General features: G+C 41.6%; 1 protein-coding gene across 1 annotated transcript in view; it reads right to left on the minus strand.

The window, feature by feature from the left end:
- Window positions 1-23,442, minus strand: part of LOC121285234 (polypeptide N-acetylgalactosaminyltransferase 5) — an 87,431-nt gene that overhangs the window by 61,432 nt on the left and 2,557 nt on the right. Inside the window, exon 2 of the mRNA XM_041201579.1 lies at window positions 1,295-1,461. Within this exon, the coding sequence (XP_041057513.1) occupies window positions 1,295-1,461 (167 nt within the window). The remainder of the gene's footprint in view (window positions 1-1,294; window positions 1,462-23,442) is intronic.

The following is a 23,442-nucleotide window of genomic DNA, read 5'->3' on the forward strand; positions in this document are numbered from 1 at the left end:
AGTTAATGGGACAAACAATCCAAGAGGTTTAACCAAGGAGTTCATTTCGGCTACTGAGACAAAACCATTCAGCATTCCTGAGCTGGGAAGAGTAATAATTGGCTGAGCCTAATGCTTACCATTATAGAGTGATTTCTGCTGGATGTGAGTAATGGTAGCAAGATCCCAACAGGCTAATAGCTCAATGAATAGGTCTATATATGAAGAATGACAGGTTGTGTCTAGCAATTGAACAACTTAGTTTGCACATTTTTTCCAAGCTTTTTCAAACAAAAATGACATTTAATGGTCACTGAATCAGAACCAAAAACAACAAAAAATAATAATGATGATTCTTCAAGCCTTACCTTGCCTCTTAATTATCTAAAAAGTTAATTCCAATGTAATTTTGCTTGCTAGCTGTGTCATAATTTAAGGTTTAAACACAGCCCTAAATAGATTTGCAACATTTGTTAGACATAATGAATTTTTCCTGGAGCAAAATCTACAATTTAAAATGCCACTTCTGCACAATCATAACCTGATTTCAAAATTATTAACTTTTTACTTCATATACAATCACGTTTTGTGACTGCAGTCAGATGAATCCTAACTATGAACTTATAACTATCGTAAGAAGGAGCAAAATCTACTTAGCTACAAAACTCTCACATGATATGGATGATTCTTCTACACTTTTATTTTCTTTATTTGACAAAAAAAAATTATTTATAATACCCATAATAATTTTGACGATGATTATAAAGATGCAAAGTAAATTCTGATGAATCTGATTTTGGTAGCACGCCTAATTAGACAATTAAAATTCAAACAGGTATAACTAAAGGCATTCGCTGGGAATTTCCTTGGCAATTTTCCCAGTTGGCTATGGTAATTTCAGTGCAAGATTCGCAGAAACCCCAGAGAAGATTGGGTTTATGCCAAAGTTATGGCGGCTGATTAGCAGAACTACTCAAGGAAATTCTTGGTAATAAAAATTTGGAAAGAATGGAATTTGCTAAGTTTACTTCTGCTTTTAATTCAAGCAGCCCAACTCATACAGAACATAGTGATTGTTCTGTGGTAACACAGAAAATAGAAACAGTCCAGGTGGCTTTAGCTGTAGTGGCAAAATAAAAATTCTTGCAATTCAGAGACTGACATAATACGATGTCAATCATAGATAAAGGTGTTTCTTTCAAATTTCAGAACAATCTATTCTTTCCATTTCACTCCTGTTTAAGGGTAATGATATACATGAGTCATTTGAGGAATATTTAGTTCAGTGACACTGAGCAAACTAGTCCTTTCTTACCTTTGGTGCTGAAGTCATCCACGAGGATAACCTCTTTAATGAGATGAGCAGGTGATCTATTAAAGATGCTGTGAATTGACCTCAGAAGTGTAGACCACACTTCATCCATGAAGCACATGATGATGCTGGTTGTTGGAAGGTTGTTGTGAATTACCTGGTTGGAACACCTGGAAGAAACATCCCCAGGGGTATAAAGTTTAAACAGTGAAGAGTCACAGATTGTGCAATGTTATTTAGATGTAAATATAGTCCTAACCATTCCTGATTCCTCCTTACATCCATCAACTTCCTTCAAATGAGGGAGCGGAAAAGAGAGATAGATCGAAAAAAGTGGTCCTAATACTGACCCTTGGAGAACACTACTGTTTATCATCCTCCAATCTGACAAAAAACATTTACCATGACTCACTGTTTTCTGTCCTTAAGCCGATTTTTTGTCCAAGCCGACTCTGACCCTCCTATTCCACAAGCTTCAATTTTGTTGACCAGCTTTTTATGTGATACTTTTCAAATGCTTTCTTAAAATCCATACAGACGACATTCATTGCATTCCCTTCAACACCTTATCTGTTACCTCATCAAGAAATTCTATGATTAGTCAAACATAATCACCCTTTTACAAATCAGTGCTGGCTCTCCTTAATTAACCCAAACCTCCCCATGTGCCTGTTGGTTTTTTCCTCGATTGTTTCTAAAACCCAACCCATTACTGGTGTTAAACTGGTCGGCCTGTAATTACTAGGAATGTCTTTACACTATTTTTTCAATAAGCGTGTCACATCTGCCACAGTCCAATCCTCTGGCACCTCCCCTATAACTATGGAAGATTGGAAGATTATGGCAAGCCTTCTGCTATATCCAGTCCCACTTCCTTTCGCAATCTGAGATGCAACTTATTCATTCATAAGTATAGCCAGCCTTTCCAATATATCCTGCCTTCAGTTTCCACCCCATTACCTCCACCATCTCTGCTTCTACCAATATTTTGTCAGCAATCTCTGCAACACTGATACAATGTGCACATCAAATATTCTAGCCTTGTTCTGCATCTCTTGAGCATGCATCATTCTCTTGGTCCCTAATAGGACCTACCCTGCCACTTACTACCTGCTTACTATTTATATGCCAGAAGATTTCTGGGTTCCCTTTTATGTTAACTGCTATTCTATTCTCGTATTCTCCCTTTGCCAGACTCATTTTATTCTTCACATCCTCTCTCAACTTTTTATATTTGGCCTGGTTTTTGCTTGCATCATACACCCTCTTTTTTTGTTTCTATCCCTCGCCATTCAAGGAACCTTGGCTTTGGTTCCCCAACCTTTTGCCCTTGTTGAAATGTACCTAGCCTGCTCCTGAAACATCTCCTCTTTAAAGTTCACCTATTATTCCATTGGTTCTTCCTGTCAGTCTTTGGTTCCATGTTGCCCTGGCTAGATCCTCTTTCATCCCATTGATGTTAGCTCTCTTTTGATTCACAAGTTCTACATTAGATTAACAGAATCACAGAATTTTAATGGCACAGAAGGAGGCCATTTGGCCCCTTTGTCTGCACTGGCTCTCCAAATGAGCATTATGACCCAGTGGCATTACCCTGCCTTTTCCCCATACCCCTGCATATCGCTTCTATTCAAATAATCATCCAATGCCCTCTTGAATGCCTCGATTGTACCTGCCTCCACCACACTTCCAGGCAGTGCATTCTAGACCCGAATACTCATTGTGTGAACAATGATAGGGAGAACAGCTTCTCCCTACCTACTCTGTCCAGCCCCCTCGTGATTTTGAACATCTCTATCAAATCTCCTCTTAGCCTTCTTCTCTTCAATGAGAACAGTCCCAACCTCTCCAATCTATCCTCATAGTTAGAGTTTCTCATCCCTGGAACCATTCTTCTAAACCTCTTCTGCGCTCTTTCCAATATGTTCACATCCTTCCTATAGCGCGGTACTCAGAACTGTACACAATACTCCAGCTGAGGTCTAACGAGCGTCTTATATAAATTTAGCATAACCTCCTTGCTCTTGTTATCTATGCCCCTATTAATAAAGCCCAGGATATTTTATGCTTTATTAACTACTCTTTCCACCTGTGCTGCCACCTTCAATATCTATGCACATATACACCCAGGTCTTTCTGCTCCTGCACCCCCTTCAAAATTTCACACCTTATTTTATATTGTCTGTCCACATTCTTCCTATCAAAAGGTATCACCTCATACTCCTCTGCATTGAACTTCATTTGCCACCTATATGCCCACTCCACCAACTTGTCTATGTCCTCTTGAAGTTCCACACCATCCTCCTTGCAGTTCACAAAACTCCCAGGCAATACTCATCCGCAAACTTTGAAATTGTCCCCTGCACACCAAGATCTAGATTATTAATCTATATCAGGAAAAGCAAGGGTTCCAATACCGACCCCTGAGGAACTCCACTACAAACCTTCCACCAGCTCGATTGTTGCTTGCTCTTCTCCATTACTAGTATAATTGTGAAACAAAAAGAAAAAAAGCTGCACAATGCATGAACTCTTCAAGCGAGAACCAGGCCAAATATAATAAGAGATACAATGATCGAAGATCACTCTTACCCAAGAACTCTATCACAGGCACTTGATGCACTTGGCCCACCTTTTTCCTCAGCACCAGATCTAGCAATGCCTCCTTCTTAGATAGATTACAAACATACTAGTCAAGGAAGTTCTTCTGAATATGTTTCAGAAATTCCTTTCATCTCCCTTCCCTTTACTGTAACTTAATCCCAATCAATTTTTTGGTAATGAAATTTCCCAATAAAATTCTTGCACATCTCTGTGATTTCAGAGTAAATTTGCTCCTATCTTTCTTTATTTGGATGCCTATAGAATACTCCCAGAAGCATGATCATAGCTTTCTTGATTCTTAATTCTAACCAAATGGATTCTGTTCTTGAGCCTCCCGCAAGCACATCTTCATTTTCCAACACTCCAACATCTTTCCTATTCAGTACTGCCACTCCACCTTCCCTATCTTTTCTGAATACTTTGTATACTTGAATATTAAGTGCCCAGTCCTCATCATTTTTAAGTCACATTTCCATTATTGCCATTATGTCAAATTTCCATGTGGCTATTTGGCAAACCTTATTCACCACACTTTTTGCATTTATATATGTGCACTGTAAACCTATGTTTTCCTTTTAGTCCTTCTTAGTTTGCTCCTGTCTATCGTGCTACTACTTCCTTCTCTAGTACTATCCAACACTCTTAGTCCTTTTATGCACCTTGTGCCTCTTTTGTACTTCCACATGCTGGTACCCAATCCCTGCCAATTTAGTTTAAGTCCTCCCAAACCCCACACTAGTGAATTTCTCCACAATGACATCCGGTCCTGTCCTATTGTGGTGGGAACTTGACCCTTTTGAACAGGTGCCTCCTGTCTCAGAACTGATCCTAGGATTACTTGTAGCCTTATATTGTTTAGTTAGATGTCCCACTGTTTGTTATAGTATGAAATTAAATTGATATTTAGGAGTTCTCTTTACATATTTCCCCGATTACTAGAATGCAGACAAAATCTCCTGTTAAAACATTGGTAACAACCTGTGCACACGAAGTTTCTTAATTCAAAAAGTTCTCCAGTGGTTATTTTAAGGAACAGTGACACATGACTGGTGGACGATAGGCAATGAATAGACAGTAATTAGCTCTCCAAAGCAGTAAGTTGTTAATTATATAAATTAAGGGGAAATGTTTACAGGTGGGCACACTCACTGGAAAATTACCTGTGAACATGACACTATGGGGTGATGGTGGCATAGTGGTAGTGTAATTGGACTAGTAACCTAGAGGCCCAGACTAATACCCTGGGGACATGGGTTTGAATCCCACCGTGGCAACTGGTGGAACTAGAATTCAATTAACTAATATATAAAGAGACAATTTTCCTCTTAAGAGGATGTTAATTTATTTGATTTTTTTAACCCAAAAGAGTATAAAAAGACATTTTTAATTTGTTCATTTTATTGTACTCAAAAGAACATAAAGAAACACTTGTAGGGGCATCATCAGCCCCAGAAATTATATTTTAAACCAGTCTGATAAGTTTTCTTTGCTTTTAGTTTTTGTTAGTGTCCCTTTGAGGGGCTGTCAATTGGTTAATTTGTTTATTAGTTAATTTGTTTAACTGGTATAGTCAAAAGAGACACTTACTGACACTAGTGAGAGCTGCGGATTTAGGACCTTTACATTTGTAACGTTTCACTGATATGGACTTGATTTTCCAGACAGGTTTCTCATTAGAAACACTGAACTTTACTTACAGGCTGAAGCAGCAGTTACATGCTTCCATCAAGCTCCACAGCTAGAAGAAGAACTCCCACTCTAAAGTTCCCCGTGCTTAGAGCTGATTTGTTCACACTGTCACATGATATTATACAACACAATAAGTCTTAAAGCTACAGTCACTACATTCCTTAAAGCTACAATTACTACACTCACTTTGTGAGTAAGTCTAAAACTGAGTAAAGATTGACTTCTGGTCTTCTCTTTCACTAACCGGCTGTATGAATTTTAACATGGGAGCAGAGAATGGTTGCCTAAAGATGAAAAGAATAAAAACTAGGATTTTTTTTAAAACAGAAGATTACAATCTGAGCAGCTTTTGTGGAGAATGGCTGAAAGCAAGTGTAAATTGTCATGGTATTTCTCAGAGTCTAAACCATATGACTAGTGGAAGAATGAAGTGAATATGTGCATGTGTTATGTCCCTATCAAAGAGGAAAGAAGTTATAGCCTTAACATTGTTGCTTCCTAACAAAAGTTAAATCAGAAGTAAAGTATTTTGTGAGCTGGAAGCCCATCAGTTGGATGCTGGGGAAGGTTTGCCTTTTCCATTAAGTTTCATGCATTAAATTTACCAGAAAAATAATCTATTAGATGCCTATGAGGCATGGTCAGACTTTGATAGATTTCAAGAGATGAAGGGACAGACTATATAAAAGATTGCAAAAATTCAATTTGGAGATTCCTTGTTCAGTGCTCATCTTTAAATGACTGGATTGTGCTAAAGTGTCGCACATGGTCTTAACTGGGGCCCAGTTCTCAGAAGAGACTTCCTTTTGCAGCAAATGTCTCCTGCCTTGAAAAAATTCTTGGGGAAAGTCACTTCCAGCAGCCCTGATAACACAAATGGGACATTCTGTGCAGAATGTCCAGTGCAGAAAAGAACAGAAGACTCAATGATTGCAGCTTTTTGAGATCGTCCAGATAACTGGGCACAGGTGCCAATACAAAGGAAGAGCTAGACAGAAGGAATGAGGATAAAAGTACTTTTAGAACCTGAAGCATCTGGAATAGAACAGCAAAGCAGGTGAATGAACTGCAGGAAAGCCTGGGGTACAGTTAACAGGTGCTTCAGGTGTAACTCAAAATCATTGTGATGGTCTACCCAAAGCAGCAGAGCAGGGTTCTAGAAGTGACGCAACACACAGAGAATTTGGAGGCTATAGATGAGAACCAACTTGAAGGAATTATATTCGTCACAAGAAGCTTGAGTCTAGTGATGAGTATATTAATGGCAGATTCATTCATCTGACATAAATCATGAATAAAAAACAAAAACAGAAAATTCTAGAATTACACAACAGGTCAGTATTTGTGAAAACGCAAGTCCCTTTCTCAGAACCTAAAACTGAAAGATCAATTGTACACTTTTTATAAGTGTAGAACAGAGAGAAAAGGGGGAAAAGAAGTAATAGATCCTTCAGTCAGGCAAGTTAATGAGTTCAATGTTCAGTAAAACAGAAAATGCTGGAAATACTCAAAAATGGATGTAGGAATTGTTGAACTCAATATTGACTCCTGAAGGCTATAAAATTCCTTAAAGGAGAATTCCCTTCTACCATGATGGACAGGGTCCTCCCACGTTCATTCCATTTCCCACACTTCTGGCCTCACCCCTTCCCCTCCCTCCCAAAATCAAAATAGGATTCCCCTTCTCTTTTCATCCCACCAGCCTGTGTATTCAACAATCATCCTCTGCCATTTCTGCCACCTCTTTTGTGATGCCACCCATCAAAGACAATTCCCCTCCCCTCCCTTCATTGGGACAGTTCTCCTTTTGAACCCTCGTCCACTCCTTGATCAGTCTACCCCCTTCCCATGGCACGTTCCCCCTGCAAGCATAACAGATAAAACACCTACCCTTTCACCCTCTCCCTTCACACAGGCTAATGTTCCAAATACTCCTTCCAAGTAAAACAGGGATTTGCTTGTGCTTTTTTCAACGTGTATACTGTACTCACGATTCACGATGCAGTTTGGGTGACCGTTTTGCAGAGTACCTCTATTCAGTGCACAAAAGTGACCCCAAGTTGCAGTCACCTTTCATTTTAATTCTCCCCCCACCCACCGCCCTCCCAATTCCCACTCTGACCTCTGCCTCCTACACTGTTACAATGAACTTTATTTACACTTGAGAACGACACCTTGTTTTTCAATTCAGCACTTTACAGGCTTCTGGACACAACACTGAATTGAACAATTTCAAATCATAACCTCTGCCCCCATTTCTTCAGAAAGCAGTTGTTGGTGATGGTTCTGATATTCCCATTTACACCTCCTCTAGACTGACATTTTTTTCACTTCTCCTGCCTCCCAGAAGATTCCATCTGTCAGCACATCTCTGACCGAGGTCCCCACAATGTTGGGAAAACTGAACCCATTAACTCAATTTCTCTCTCCAAAGACGATGGGCAGAATTTTCTGCCTGTCGGGCGGGCAGGCCCAACCCAATCTCTGGTGGGCGGGGAGCCAATCCCCACTAGCGAACCGGGCCGCACCACCATCTTACGGGGGCGGGAAGCCTCAGGGACATCACTTGCACTTTGAAAAATATTTTTTTTTAAAATTCCCTAACATGCCCCCCTCATGTGACATGAGATGGGACATGATCATAATTTACAGAATAAATTTATTAAAATTTTTAAAGCCCTGCATGAAACCTCATCCCGCCGCTGGATGAGGTTTCATGTTTTCTCTATTTGCCGCCAGGGCTCCTGGCCTGCTCACCAACCATAAGGTTGGACAGGCAGGTCCTTTAATTGTTTAAATGATCCTGTCAATGGCTGATTGAGGCCATTGACAGGTCGGCGGACCCGTAGCTGATTTTGCTGCGCCCCCACCTTCCTGAAAATTTAAATGGGGCGGGATGACGTCTGGGGTTCCGCCTGATGTCATCCTGTGTCATTTTATACATCGGCGATCAGGCTCTGAACCCTGCTCGCCAACGGCAAAATTCTGCCCAATGTCTGACCGAGTAGCTCCAGCATTTTCCATTTTTGTTTCAGATTTTCAGAATCTGCAGTCATTTTGCCATTCTATCAATAATTAGCAACCTGCTCGGAAGAAAACAAAATGAAAAACTGGCTGAATCTGCAACTGAAACATTAACATATCTATTCTCTCCACAGGTACTGACTTCTAGCATTTTCTTTTCTAAATAAAAGCAGGAGCCTGTTATATGCCACAGAAGATTATCTTATGAAGCAATGAAAACGACCTGTAAACAACTAAAATGGAGAAAAACATAAAAAACTCCATATAATAAAGGCAAGATGGGGGTGGGGGAAACATGTAGGTACAAATTGAAAACAGGAAATGTTAGAAACATAAGAGCACCAGTCCTGAAAAGAGAAATAAATATCCTAGGCACAAATTCCTTCTATACACCACCTCTCCACTGCTAGAGCAGCTCTTGATGAAGGTTCTACCCAAGACGTTAATTAGTCTGTCATTCTCCTACCTCCCTAAAATCTGTTCTTCTTTATATTTTCTCATATAACAGCAGCAGATGCAATGGCTGTTTCCCTTACTCCACAGCAGTTCACTACAGGGAGTAGGAAGAGGCGGGGTGGTGAAGAAACAATAACTTTATGTGTGCTGCCTGCAACATTGCTGGTCTCTATTTGTCTCAGTGCAACCGTGATGTTAAAGACTGACAGCATTTTAGATAAGCATTGTGTCTGAACATTGCTGTAACTCTCAACTATTTAATAATAATTCACAATTATCTATTTTAAATGTTATTCCCCAATGGCACACATTCATTGAACAATTACAGTCTGATTTAGTCCAGTGAAAAAATGGATCACATTTCATATATAGACAGGAAGCTCCCCTGTTTGATCTTCAGTTTTGCTGAGGTAGCTGATCTCAGGCAAAATGGAAAAAGGGACTTTACAAATCACATCAGTGCCCCTGGGCTGGGGAGTGGGGCAAAGTTCCTGTGATCCCTCCTAAAAGTTGGTAGTTGACAAGCCTGGGTTTATTGTAATGTTGCCGCAAATGAAATATCCTCTCAATTTTCAACATCCAGGCTCTACATGAAGACTATTTGAACGAAGTACCAGAAAGTTACTGGCTGCAAAATATTATCCCAGCATGACTCGATTGGATGAAGTGTGAAACTTTGTCCAGGCCGTATCTCTTTACTCCCATTTCCTGCAGGCAACTGACTGGCATGTTGTAAATGTGGTCTGGTTGCTACTGCTGTCTAAGCCTCTGGGGAGGGTGGCCCGCCAGCTTCCCATGTGGGAATTTAACTTTGCCCAATAATGTTTCATTTGAAGTACAGCATCTCTTGAAGTGCTGAATGAGATCATGGCTTATATGTATGTTAACACCATTTACCCATGGCTATGTAGCCCTTAATAGCCTTACCCAACAAAAATGTATCAATCTCAGTTTTGAATTTTTCAATTAACTTAGCCTCAATAGGATTTTGGGGAGAGTATTCCTCATTTCCACCTTTTGCACTTACAGCACAAAAATGGGCCATTTAACTTAAGTCCATTCTCCACATAAGCCTTCCTTTTATATAGTCATAGAGGTCTACAGCACAGAAAAAGGCCTTTTGGCCCATCGAGTCTGCGCCAATCAAACAAGTACCTAACTTTAACAACAAAAACAAAAATAGCTGGAAAAACTCAGCAGGTCCAACAGCATCTGTGGAAAGGAAGACGGAGTTAACGTTTCGAGTCTGTATGGCTCTACATCGGTTCTATTTTTGTTTTTGTTTCAGATTTCCAGCAACTGCAATATTTTGCTTTTATCTAAGTACCTAACTATTCTAATCCCATTTTCCAGCACTAAGCCCATAGCCTTGTATGCCATGGCATCGCAAGTGCACATCCAAATACTTCTTAAATGTTATGAGGGTTTCTGCCTCTACCACCCTTTCAGTCAGTGAGTTCCAGATTCCCACCACCCTCTGGGGGAAAAAAATCTTCCTCACATCCCATCTAAACCTCCTGCTCCTTACCTTAACTCCATGCTCCCTGGTTATTGATCCCTCCACCAAGGGGAAAAGTTCCTTCCTCTCTACCATATCTATGCCCCTCAATTTCATACACCTCAATCATGTCCCCCCTCAATGTCCTCTGCTCCAGGGAAAATAACTCCAGTCTATCCAATCTCTCCTCATAATTAAAACTCTCCAGCCCAGGCAACATCCTGGTTAATCTGCAGTCTCTCTAGTGCAATCACATCCTTCCCATAATGCGGATTACAGAACTGCATGCAATACTCCAACTGTGGCCTAACCAGCATTTTATACAGATCCAGCATAACCTCCCTGCTCTTATATTCTATGCCTCGACTAATAAAGGCAAGTATCCCATATGCCTTCTTAACCACCTTATCTACCTGTCCCGCTACTTTAGGGGACTGGTGGACATGCACACCAAGGTCCCTCTGATCCTCGGTACTTCCCAGGGTCCGACCATTCATCGTGTATTCCCATGCCTTGTTTCCTGCCCAATTGCATCACCTCACACTTATCTGGATTAAATTCCATTTGCCACTGATCAGCCCATCTGACCAGCCCATCTATATCCTCCTGCAATCTAAGGCTATCCTCCTCACTATTTACCATCCCACCAATTCTCGTGTTATCACAGAATCACACAGTGCAGAAAAGGCCCTATTGGCCCATCAAATCTGCACCGACACGTGAAAAACACCTGACCTACCTACCAAATCCCATTTACCAGCACTTGGCCCATAGCCTTGAATGTTATGACGTACCAAATGCTCATCCAGGTACTTTTTAAAGGATGTGAGGCAACCCGCGTCCACCATCCTCCCAGGCAGCACATTCCAGACCATCACCACCCTCTGGGTAAAAAACTTTTTCCTCACATTCCCCCTAAACCTCCTGCCCCTCACCTTGAACCTATGTCCCCTTGTGACTGACCCTTCAACTAAGGGGAACAGCTGCTTCCTATCTGCCTTGTCCATGATCCTCATAATCTTGTACACCTCGATCAGGTCGCCCCTTAGTCTTCTCTGCTCCAACGAAAACAACCTAAGTCCACCCAACCTCTCTTCATAACTTAAATGTTTTATCCCAGGCAACATCCTGGTGAATCTCCTCTGCACCGCGCCCACCACCCCCCCACCGCCCCAGTCCAATCGCATCCTTCCTATAATGTGGTGACCAGAACTGCACACAGTACTCCAGCTGTGGCTTCACCAAGGTTCCAAACAACTTCAACATGATCTCCCTACTTTTGTAATCTATGCCACGATTGATAAAGGCAAGTGTCCCATATTCCTTTTTCACCACCCCACTAACTATGCCCCTCCGCCTTCAGAGATCTATGGACACACATGCCAAGGTCCCTTTGTTCCTCAGAACTTCCTAGTGTCATGACGTTCATTGAATACTTCATTGTCAAATTACTCCTTCCAAGGTGTATCACCTCACACTTTACAGGGTTAAATTCAATCTGCGACTTATCTGCCCATTTGACCATCCCGTCTATATCTTCCTTTAGTCCAAGACACTCAACCTCACTGTTAATCACCAGGCCAATCTTTATGTCATCCTCAAACTTACTAATCCTACCCCCCACATAATCATCTATGTTTTTTATATAAATGACGAATAATAGGGGATCCAGCACAGATCCCTGTGGTACGTCACTGGACACGGGCTTCCAGTCACGAAAGCAGCCTTCTGTTATCATCCTCTGTCTCCTACAACTAAGCCAATTTTGAATCCACCTTATCAGATTACCCAGTATGCCATATGCATTTGCCTTCTTTATAAGTCTCCCATGTGGGACCTTGTCAAAGGCTTTGCTGAAATCCATAGAAACTACATCAACTGCAATACTCTCATCTACACACCTGGTCATCTCCTCAAAAAATTCAATCAAATTTGTTAGGCATGACCTCCCTCTGACAAAGCCATGATGACTATCCCTGATCAAACCTTGCCTCTGCAGGTGGAGACAGATTCTCTCCTTCAGAGTTTTCTCCAATAGTTTCCCTGCCACTGATGTGACACTCACTGGCCTGTAGTTCCCTGGCTTATCTCTACAACCCTTCTTAAATAGCGGAACCACATTAGCTGTTCTCCAGTCCTCTGGCACCTCCCCCGAGGCCAGAGGGGAATTAAAAATTTGGGTCAGAGCCCCTGCGATCTCCTCCTTTGCCTCCCTCTGCAGTCTGGGACACAAATCATCTGGACCTCGAGATTTGTCCACTTCTAAGCCTGCCAACACATCCAATACCTTGTCACACCCTATATCAACTTGCTTAAGAACCTCGCAGCCTCTCTCCCGTGAACTCGTCCCTACCTTCATCCTCATTCTCTTGGGTGAAGACGGATGTGAAGTATTCGTTCAACACTCTACTGGTGTCCTCTGGCTCCACCCATAGGTTGCCCCCTTGGTCCCTAATGGGCCTTACTCTTTCCCTGGTTATCCTCTTCCCATTGATATACTTATAGAATATTTTGTGATTTTCCCTACTTTTACCAGCCAGAACTTTCTCATATCCCCTATTTGCTCTCCTAATTGCTTTCTTTAAGCTCCACCCTACACTTTCTGTGCTCCACTAATGCCTCCGCTGATTTGTTCCCCATGTACCTGCTAAAAGCCTCTCTTTTTCTTCTCATCGTATCCTGAATATCTCTGGTCATCCCTGGTTCTCTGGGCTTGTTACTCCTTCCTATCCCCCTCGAGGGAACATGTTGAGCCTGAACCCTCTCCATTTCCTTTTTGAACACCGCCCACTGCTCTTCTGTCGATTTCCCCACAAGTAGCTGTTCCCAGTCTACCTTGGCCAGATCCTGCCTTATTTTACTAAAATCCACTGTCCCCCAATCCAAAACATTTTTTTGCAACTTCATCCATAACATACTTAAATTGTACCATGTTGAGGTCGCTATCACTAAAATGCTCCCCCACCACCACCTCAGCCACCTGTCTGGCTTCATTCCCCAGAATTAGGTCCAGCACTGCGTCATCCCTTGTTGGACCCTCTACATATTGATCTAAAAAGTTCACCTGTACACATTTCAAAAAATCCACTCCATCCAAACCCTTAACAGTATGTCTATCCCAATTAATGTTGGAAAAGTTGAAATCACCCAATATAATTACCCTATTATTATTTTTTTTCACACTTCCACAAATTGTGCACACATTTGCTCCTCAATTTCCCGCTGACTATCTGGGGGTCTATAATAAACACCTAACAATGTGGCTGCCCCTTTTTTATTCCTAAGCTCTACCCACAAAGCTTCATTCGATGCCCCTCCAAGATATCATCTCTCTTTACTGCAGTAACTGACTCCTTAACTAATAATGCAATGCCTCCTCCTCTTTTACCCCTTCCCTTGTCTCGCCTGAAGATTCTATATCCCGGAATGTTGAGTGCTATTCATGCCCCTCTCTCAACCCCGTCTCAGTGATGGCTACTATATCACAATTCCACGTGTCAATCCTCACCCTTAACTCATCCGTTTTGCTTGCAATACTGCTGGCATTAAAGTAGCGGCCATTCAGCCTTGCCTTACTCCCTTGGAGCTTAATGCAGCTGTACTCCCTCTGACTTGATTACTTTATTGTATTATGATGTGTCCCTATTCTGCTAACATTCCGTGTCCCTTCCCCCTGCCGAATTAGTTTAAACTCCTCCCAACAGCACTAGCATACCCACCTACAAGGATGTTAGTCCCGCTCTGGTTCAGATGTAGACCTTCCCACTTCCCCAGAAATGGTCCCAGTGATCCAGGAATCTAAAACCCTCCTGCACCAATTCTTAAGCCACGTATTCATCTACGCTATTCTCTTATTTCTGTGCTCGCTAGCATGTGGCACTGGGAGTAATCCAGAGATTACAACCCAAGAGGTTCTGCCTTTTAGTCTACTGCCTAACTCCCTGAATTCTTGATGGAAGACCTCATCCCTCTTTCTGCCTATGTCATTGGTACCAACATGTACCATGACCTCTGCCTTATCACCTTCCCCCTTCAGGATGCCCTGCAGCTGTTCAGTGACATCCCGGACCCTGGCACCAGTGGGCAACACATCATCCTGGAGTCATGTTGACGGCCACAGTAGCGCCTATCTGTACCCTGACTATAGAATCCCCTATTACTATTGCTCGTCCTCCCCTCCTGTACAGACAGGCTGCTTGTGGTGCCAGAAGCTTGGCCCTGTCTGCACTCCCTGGAGGAATCAGCACCCTCATCAGCCTCCAAAATGGAATACAGATTTGTGAGCAGGACCCCAGGGGACTCCTGAACTACGTGCCTGTTTCTCTTGGACTGCCTGGTGGTCACCCATTCCCTTCCTTCAAGTCCCTTCTACTGCGGTGTGACCACCTCTCTAAACTTGCTATCCATGATGCTCTCAGACTCGTGAATGCTCCAGTGTCCCCAGCCGCCGTTCCAGCTCTGAAGCCCGAGCTTCCAGGAGCTGCAGCTGGACACACTTCCTGCACACACACTGGTCCTGGAGCATGAGGAGCACACCATGACTTTGAGCTCTCCTGCCATGACTTATCCCTTTAAATTAAACCTTTTAAATCAATTACTTTAGGGCCCTTCTTTCCTGATCCTCGTTACTACAGAATATACAAACTATAAACCACAAAAAGACCTTAAACTATAAGCGATAAAAGTTGGAATACTTACCTGACCTTACCCACTACTTACCAGTCCTTCCTCTCCCTTGTAGCCTCTACTGCTGCAGCAGGGCAAGACCATTCTCTGAAGATTTATGATGTTGGATAGCAAAGAAAAAATGCAACAAGCACCTCTTCCCCTCTGTACCAAATTGTCAATACCCACACTCACTCTGGCTGTGTGTCACTCAGGATGAGGTCTCTCCCCTGCTCATGTGCAAGCACACTGATCTGGAAACTTACTAATCAACCCTCCTACATTCATCTTTTTCATCTAATACATCAATATATCTTATTCCTTTCTCCTGTATATGTTAATCTAGCTTTTCGCCAAATGCATCTGTGACATTCACATCAACTACTCCTCACCGTAGTGCATTCAACATTCTCACCACTCTCTGGGTAAAGACCATTTCTCATGAATTGCCCATTGGATTTAATATTAACCAACTTATAGGTATGGCCCCTAGTTCTGGTCTCCTACACAAGTGAAATATCTACCTTTCAAACCCTTTCATAATCTTAAAGGCTTCTATCAGATCACCCCTCAGTCTTCGCTTTTCTAGAGCAAAGAACCCCAGTCTGTTCAACCTTTCTTGAAACTAGAACTGAGAGGTAATACCTATAAATCTACTAAACCTTATTTGCACCTTCTGCAGTGCCTCTGTATCCTATTTTTAATGCGGAAATTAGAACCGTTCAGAGTACTCTAAGTGTGGTCTAAACAAGGTTAGATAAAATAAAAGCAAAATACTGTGGATGCTGGAAATCTGAAACAAAAACAGAAAATGCTGGAAAAACTCAGCAGGTCTAACAGCATCTGTGGAGAGAAAAATAGAGTTAACGTTTTGAGTCCGTATGACTCTTCTTCAGAGCTAAAGAGAAGTAAAAATGTGATGAAATTTATACTGCTTAAGGGGGGGTGAAACTGGATAGAAGGCCAGCGATAGGTGGGGGCAAAGGAGAGGGTGACAAAGACAACATGAACAAAAGGACAAAGGGAATGTTAATGGTAGTGTAAGGACTATATGAGGTGATGATAGTGGCATTAAGATAAGAAAGCAGAATGTGATAATAGCAGGACAAGGGTAAGCACTCTGAAAAGAACAACCTGAACAAGTGACAGATGGCCCTAGTTGGGGTGGGGTGGGGGGGAAGGGGCAGTGGTGGGGATAAAAGATCGAAAACAGGTTAAAAGGTAGGGATAAAACAATGAACAAATTAATAAAAATGAAAATAAATAAAAATAAGTGGATAAAAAATAAAAATTAATACTGAAAAAAGGGATATAAAAGGGGTGGGCATAGAGGAGAGAGCTCATGGTCTAAAGTTGTTGAACTCAATGTTAAGTCCTGAAGATGAGGTGCTGTTCCTCCAGTTTACATTGGTCTTCACTGGAACATTGCAGCAGGCCAAGGATGGACATGTGGGCTTGACAGCAGGATGGTGTGTTGAAATAGCAGGTGACAGGAAGGTCTGGGTCATGCTTGCGGACTTATGCAAAGCGGTCACCCAGTCTGCATTTGGTCTCTCCAATGTAGAGGAGACCGCATTGGGAGCAGCAAATGCAATAGATTATATAAAAGTTTAACATAACTTTTCAATTCTATCCCTCCAGAAATGTTTGCATTATCTTAAAAAATCATCTTATTAACCTGTGTTAATAAATCTACTTTTGTGATTTACATATCTGTACCTCCAGATCCCTTTGTTCCTCTGCCTCTTTTAGACATTTATTTTCCAATGAGTTTGTGGACTCATACTGCTTCACACTTATGTACAGTGAAGTTCATTTGCCAATTATATCCCTATTCTGCAAGTTAAGGGCAGTCCTCCTCTGTGTTAACTACACCAACAATTTGGTGTCACCCACAAATTTTAAAACCATATTCAGATTCACAAGTCCAAACTGTTTATAAAAATGGGGAACAACAGTGATCCCAGCAACAATCCTTATGGAGCACCATTTCCCTCCTTTTGCCAGTCTGATTAACTGTGTTTAACTCCTATTCTGTCTGCTATAGCCACTTGCTATTTATTCTGCAACTTTCTCCCCTGACTCCACATGTTCTAACCTCTGTCATGCCTTTTGCAAAATCAAATATATTGGGCCAGAATTTTTGCAGAGTTGTGGAGACTCCACAGACCTTTAAAAATGGTGGACAGGATCTGGGTTCAGAATTTCAATTTTCACAAGTAGGGGAAAGGATGCAGAGTGTGACTCACACATGAGAGAAATCCGAACTCAGCAGGGCCATATGACCTCCAGTGTTGAGTTGTATTTTTGCTGTAGCAAGGGCCTTAACCCATAGTGTGGGATTCACAAATTTATGGAGATGATGTAAATGCTCCTGAAGGGTGGAGAAAGTCTGTAGAACTGTCAAGCCGTGAAGTTATTTAAATTCCCAGCTCTTTAAAATTAATAAGAAAAGCTTATGTCAATGAAAATTGAAAAAAAAAATCAAGTCTAGCAGTTACAAAAGCTGTTGTTGACATCACTGTAAGGGCTGTCATTATTAAGGCTTGGGTGCTTTCAACAACCTGAATTATCCCAGCAAGTGGTTTGTAAGTTCACAGCTTGACAGCTCAAAGAGGTTATTAAATGATTAGCTGCTTTTGATGGGGGATTATGAATACAAGTCTGTGTTTTTATTCTGGATTAAGTACTTGAGGAGTTTCTAAAGTTTTGAATGGGCTTTCATGAATGGGAATGTTTTTATACTCTCATAAAGGTTGCAATAGATATTTAGACCTATTTTAATTTCAACATGGCCCCTAATGTCTGCCCATGGCAGATATTGGGTGAGTTGGCATGGTGCAAGGGAAACATATGAGTAGGGAGGCATGGGATGACATTAATTTGGCATGTGGGCTACAAGCAGCCTTGGGGCTGAGTGGGGGTATGGGTTAGCATTAAGTTGGAATGGGGCTATAAGGAGCCATGGGGCTGAGTTGGAAAACATTGGCATTAAATTGGCATAGGGAGCATGAGTTGGCATGGATGGGACAAGGGGTGTGGGATGACAGTTAGTGATGGGATGTGAGGACTAGAAGGCCCAATATTTAACAAAACAACTGAGACAACGTCCCAAAGAATGAGGTGGGCCTTTTAAGCAGTCCTTCGCAGCACTTGGCAGCCTTTGTGGCTGCCTCTGGTCTGCATCTGACGGTGGTGAGCCCAACTCCATCCCACACCCACGTCCCAAGAGCGAAAATCGGGTCTGATGATGCATTTTTTCCTGAGGCGGGTGCAACAATCCAGGAAATTCCCCATCTCATGCTATCCGCCTCTGGAATGAAAATCTAACCCATCATGTCTATTGCATTGCCATTATCTACCCTTTCAGTTATGTGAATAACTGGTCTCTGGCATCAACCCTGAATGGCCTAAGTTTAATTTTACATCCCCTTGTTCTTGCCTCCCCACCAGCTATCAAAATAAGTGATGCTAATTGTGTTCACCATTATTTATGTGCAAACACTACAGCAACTTCAGGCAAGGGACTGAGGCATGGCTAAATTCAAATATCCAAAAGTTGCTGTTGCAGTTGTGCCACTCCATTTCTCAAAAATGTCATCTCACCATTGAAACTATTGACTGCCAGGAAGTTGAGGTGTTTACACAGTAGTTACAAAGTAACTCACAACAGAATTTAAATCTTGTCCTTTTCAATCTAACTACCTTTTAAACAATATATGTTAATTACTACCAAATAATCTTTCTGGCACTGAAAACAATCTATTATAAATGTGGGGACTCATGGTTTCAGGTTTTAATTGTTGGAGATGGTAAAATTTAAAATTTTATTTTTATGTATATTTCCTTTCCATTGCACTCTCTTTCTTACTCCAATGTTTCTGTCCCTCTCTGTATTTATCTTTCTGTACCTGAATTGGTATTGCATTCACCCACTCTAATTTGACACTTCCTTCTCAGTCCTTGCACAGTTAATTTTGCAATCCTTCAGTCAGACTGATGGAGGTGGTAGATAATTGCTTGCACTGCTGACTCAGTGTCCTACATGCCCTGTTTCACTCTTTGTGCTCTTATCAGCTCTCACGTTCAGAAACTTGCCACACAAAAATTTAAAAACCGAACATGCAATGGCAAGTTTAATGAACAGTGGATAGGATTAGATGATCTGCTACAGAAAATTGTGGGTCACTATGTTGTATACCATCCAATGGAATTGTACTGCATACTTATAGACTAAACCAGAAGCAATACCCATCCTAGTCATGAACCCAACTACTACATTAGATTAGACGTGCTGAATGAGCTGACTTCATTTTACTGTCCTAAAATCATACAAAAGGGTATGAGTGGGCCATTAGCCCATTGACCCAGCTCCTCCACTCAATAGAATAATGGCTGATCTGATTATGACTTTAACATCACTTTTCTGCCTGACCCCCTTAACTCACTTGTCAATCAAAAATCTGTCTAACTCAGCCTTGAATACATTCAATGACCCAGCCTCCACTGCTCGCTGTGGAAGATAATTCCAAAGACTAACGACCTTCAGAGCAGAAGTTCCTCCTCATCTCCATCCTGAATGGGAGACCACTTATTTTTAAACAGTGCCCCTAGTTCTAGATTCCCTCATGCGGGGAATGTAACGAACGTAGTTATACTAGGCACAATGGGTATAGTTATGTTTTTGCTGTTTTGATCTCATCAGGATAGAAAATATGTCCTTTATGTCCCTTTTAAAGAAAAACGTGTGTTAATATAAAAACTGTACCATCATGAAGATTGTGCATTTTTTTGGTAACACACCCCTCCTCTTGTTAAATTCTCAGCAGTTCAGGCCCATAGAAGCAAAAGGCCTTGACTGCATTGTACAGGAATGAGATTGTCATCAGCATAGCTGTGAAACTTTGATCCAATTCAGTGACTTATATTCCAGTCATAAAACTGACCATTACTGGGTCCCACCTTGTTGAATAGAAAACATATATGTTGCTGTTTAGATGTAAATTAAGGCATACCTTGGATTTAATCTGTGAAAGTTTGTACACAATACTAGTAAGAGATACTAGTTTTGAGTTGCAAGTCTATTAAAATAAAAAGAGTCATGGTCCAGAGAATATCCAAATATGGGGGAGATTCCTTTTCACTTTGAGGCAGGATCTTGCATGCTATTTCTGACTTTACTATTTGTTGGTTTGCTTATGGTTTATGTATCTAATTTATTCTGTATCTAATATTTTACACATATACCAATAATGCCAATTATATACCAATTATGTCAGGAATTTATGTTATAGAGAACATAAACCAAACTGAAGTACCTGAAATGATAATAATGGAGAAATAATACTATGACAGATGAATTCCTGGAATGAGTACGAGATGGTTTTTTAGACCAGTATGTTGAGGAACCAACTAGGGAACAGGCTATCCTAGATTTGGTAAATTCAATGAGAAGGGGTTAATTAATAATCTTGTTGTGTGGGGTCCTTTAAGGAACAGTGACCATAACATGACAGAATTAGGATGCAAAGTGAAGTAGTCCGATCGGAAACTAGAGTCCTAAGCCTAAACAAAGGAAACTACAAATGTGTGATGCATGACTTGGCTAAGATAAATTAGGGAATTTCATTAAAAGGCATGACAGTGGATAGGCAATGACTAATAATTTAAGGAAATGTATGCATTGCAATAGTACAACATACATTTCTGTCGCAAAAGGACAACAGGAAAAGCAACCCAACCATGGCCAACAAAAGATTTTAAAGATACTATTAGATCCAAAGAGGAGTCATATAAAGATGCTAGAAAAAGTAGCAAGCCTGAGGACTGGGAGCAGTTTAGAATTCAGCAAAGGAGAACCAAGAGATTGGTTAAGAGGGGAAAAATAGAGTATGAGTAAACTTGCAAGAAACATAAAAGTGGACTATAAAAGCTTCTATAAGCATGTAAAATGCAAAAAGATTAGTGAAGACAAATGTAGGTCCCTTACAGTCCAAAATGGGAGAATTTATAATAGAGAACAAGGAAATGTCAGAGCAATTACACAACTACTTTAGTTTTGTCTTCACGGAGGAAGACACAAACAACTTCCCAGAAATGCTAGAGAACCAAGGATCTAGCAAGAAGGGGAAATTGAAGTAAATTAATATTATTCAAAAAAGTGCTGGAGAAATTAATGGGACTGAAAGCCGATAAATCCTCAGGGCCTGATAATCTGTATCCCAGAGTACTAAAGGAGATGGCCATGGAAATAGTGGATGCATTGGTTGTCATCTTCCAAAATTCTGTACATTCTGGAACAGTCCCAGCAGATTTGGAGAAGTGGGGGAGCAAATGTAACCCGACTATTTAAAAAACAGAGGGAGAATTACAGACTGGTTAGCCTAACATCAGTAGTAGGAAAATGGTAGAGTCTATTATAAAGGATGTGATAACAGGACACTTAGAAAATATCAACGGGATTAGACAAAATCAACATGGATTTATGAAAGGGAAATCATGTTTGACAAGCCTACTGGAGCTTTTGGAGGACGTAGCTAGCAGAATAGATTAGGGAGAACCAATGGATGTGGTGTATTTGGATTTTCAGAAGCTTGTGATAAAGTCCCACATAAGAGGTTAAAAAATAAAAGCACATGGAACGGGATTAATATATTGGCATGGATTGAGAATTGGGTAGCAGACAGAGGGTTGCAGATAGGCAGAGAGTAGGAATAAATGGGTCTTCTTCACAGTGGCAGGCGGTGGCTAGTGGTTTCTTTTTTTTTTATTCATTGATGATACGTGAGCTTCACTGGCTGGGCCAGCATTTATTGCCCATCCCTAGTTGCCCTTGAGGAGGTGGTGGTGAGCTAGCTTCTTGAACCGCTATAGTCCATGTGGTGTAGGTATACCCACAGTGCTGTTAGAAAGGGAGTTCCAGGATTTTGACCCAGTGACAGTGAAGGAATGGTGATATATTTCCAAGTCAGGATGGTGATTGGCTTGCAGGGGAACTTCCAGGTGGTGGTGTTCCCATGTATCTGCTGCCCTTGTCCTTCTAGGTGGTAGTAGTTGTGGGTTTGGAAGGTGCTGTCTAAGGAGCCTTGGTGAATTCTTACAGTGCATTTTGTAGATGGTACACACTGCTGCTACTGTGCGTGGCGGTGGAGGGAATAAACGTTTGTGGGTGTGGTGCCAATCAAGCGGGCTGCTTTGTCCTGGATGGTGTCAAGCTTCTTGAGTGTTGTTGAAGCTGCACTCATCCAGGCAATGGGGAGTATTCCATCACACTCCTGACTTGTGCCTTGTAGTTGGTGGACAGGCTTTGGAGAGTCAGGAGGCGAGTTACTCGTCACAGGATTCCTAGCCTCTGACTTGCTCTTGTAGCCATGGTATTTATATGGCTAGGCCAGTTCAGTTTCAGGTCAACAATAACTCTGGGATATTGATAGTGGGGGATTCAATGATGGTAATGCCACTGAACATCAATGGGCAATGGTTAGATTCTCTCTTGTTGGAGATGGTCATTGCCTGGCACTTGTGTGGTGCAAATGTTACTTGCCACTTGTTAGCACAAGCCTGGATATTGTCCAGGTCTTGCTATATTTGGACATGAACTGCTTCAGTATTTAAGGAGTTGTGAATGGTGCTGAATATTATGCAATCATCAACGAACATCCCCACTTCTGATCCTATAATGCAAGGAAGGTCATTGATGGAAGCACCTGAAGATGGCTGGGCCTAGGACACTACCCTGAGGAACTCCTGCAGTTATGTTCTGGAGCTGAGATGACTGACCTCCAACAACCACAAACATCTTCCTTTATGCTAGGTATGACTCCAACCAATGGAGAGTTTTCCCCCTGATTCTCATTAACTCCAGTTTTGCTAAGGCTCCTTGATGCCACACTCGGTTAAATGCAGCCTTGATATCAAGGGCAGTCACTCTCACCTCACCTTGGGCGTTGAGCTCTTTTGTCCACGTTTGAACCAAAGCTGTAATGAGGTCAGAAGCTGAGTGGCCCTGGCAGAACCCAAATTGGGCAACAGTGAATAGGTTATTGTTAAGCAAATGCTGCTTGATAACACTGTTTATGACCCCTTCCATTGCTTTACTCAAGATCAAGAATAGACTGATGGGATGGATTTGTCCTGCTTTTTGTCTACAGGACATACCTGGGCAATTTTCCACGTAGCCAGGTAAATGCCAATGCTGTAGCAGTACTGGGACAGC

Source organism: Carcharodon carcharias, chromosome 12 (assembly GCF_017639515.1).
Source record: "Carcharodon carcharias isolate sCarCar2 chromosome 12, sCarCar2.pri, whole genome shotgun sequence".
NCBI lineage: Eukaryota > Metazoa > Chordata > Chondrichthyes > Lamniformes > Lamnidae > Carcharodon > Carcharodon carcharias.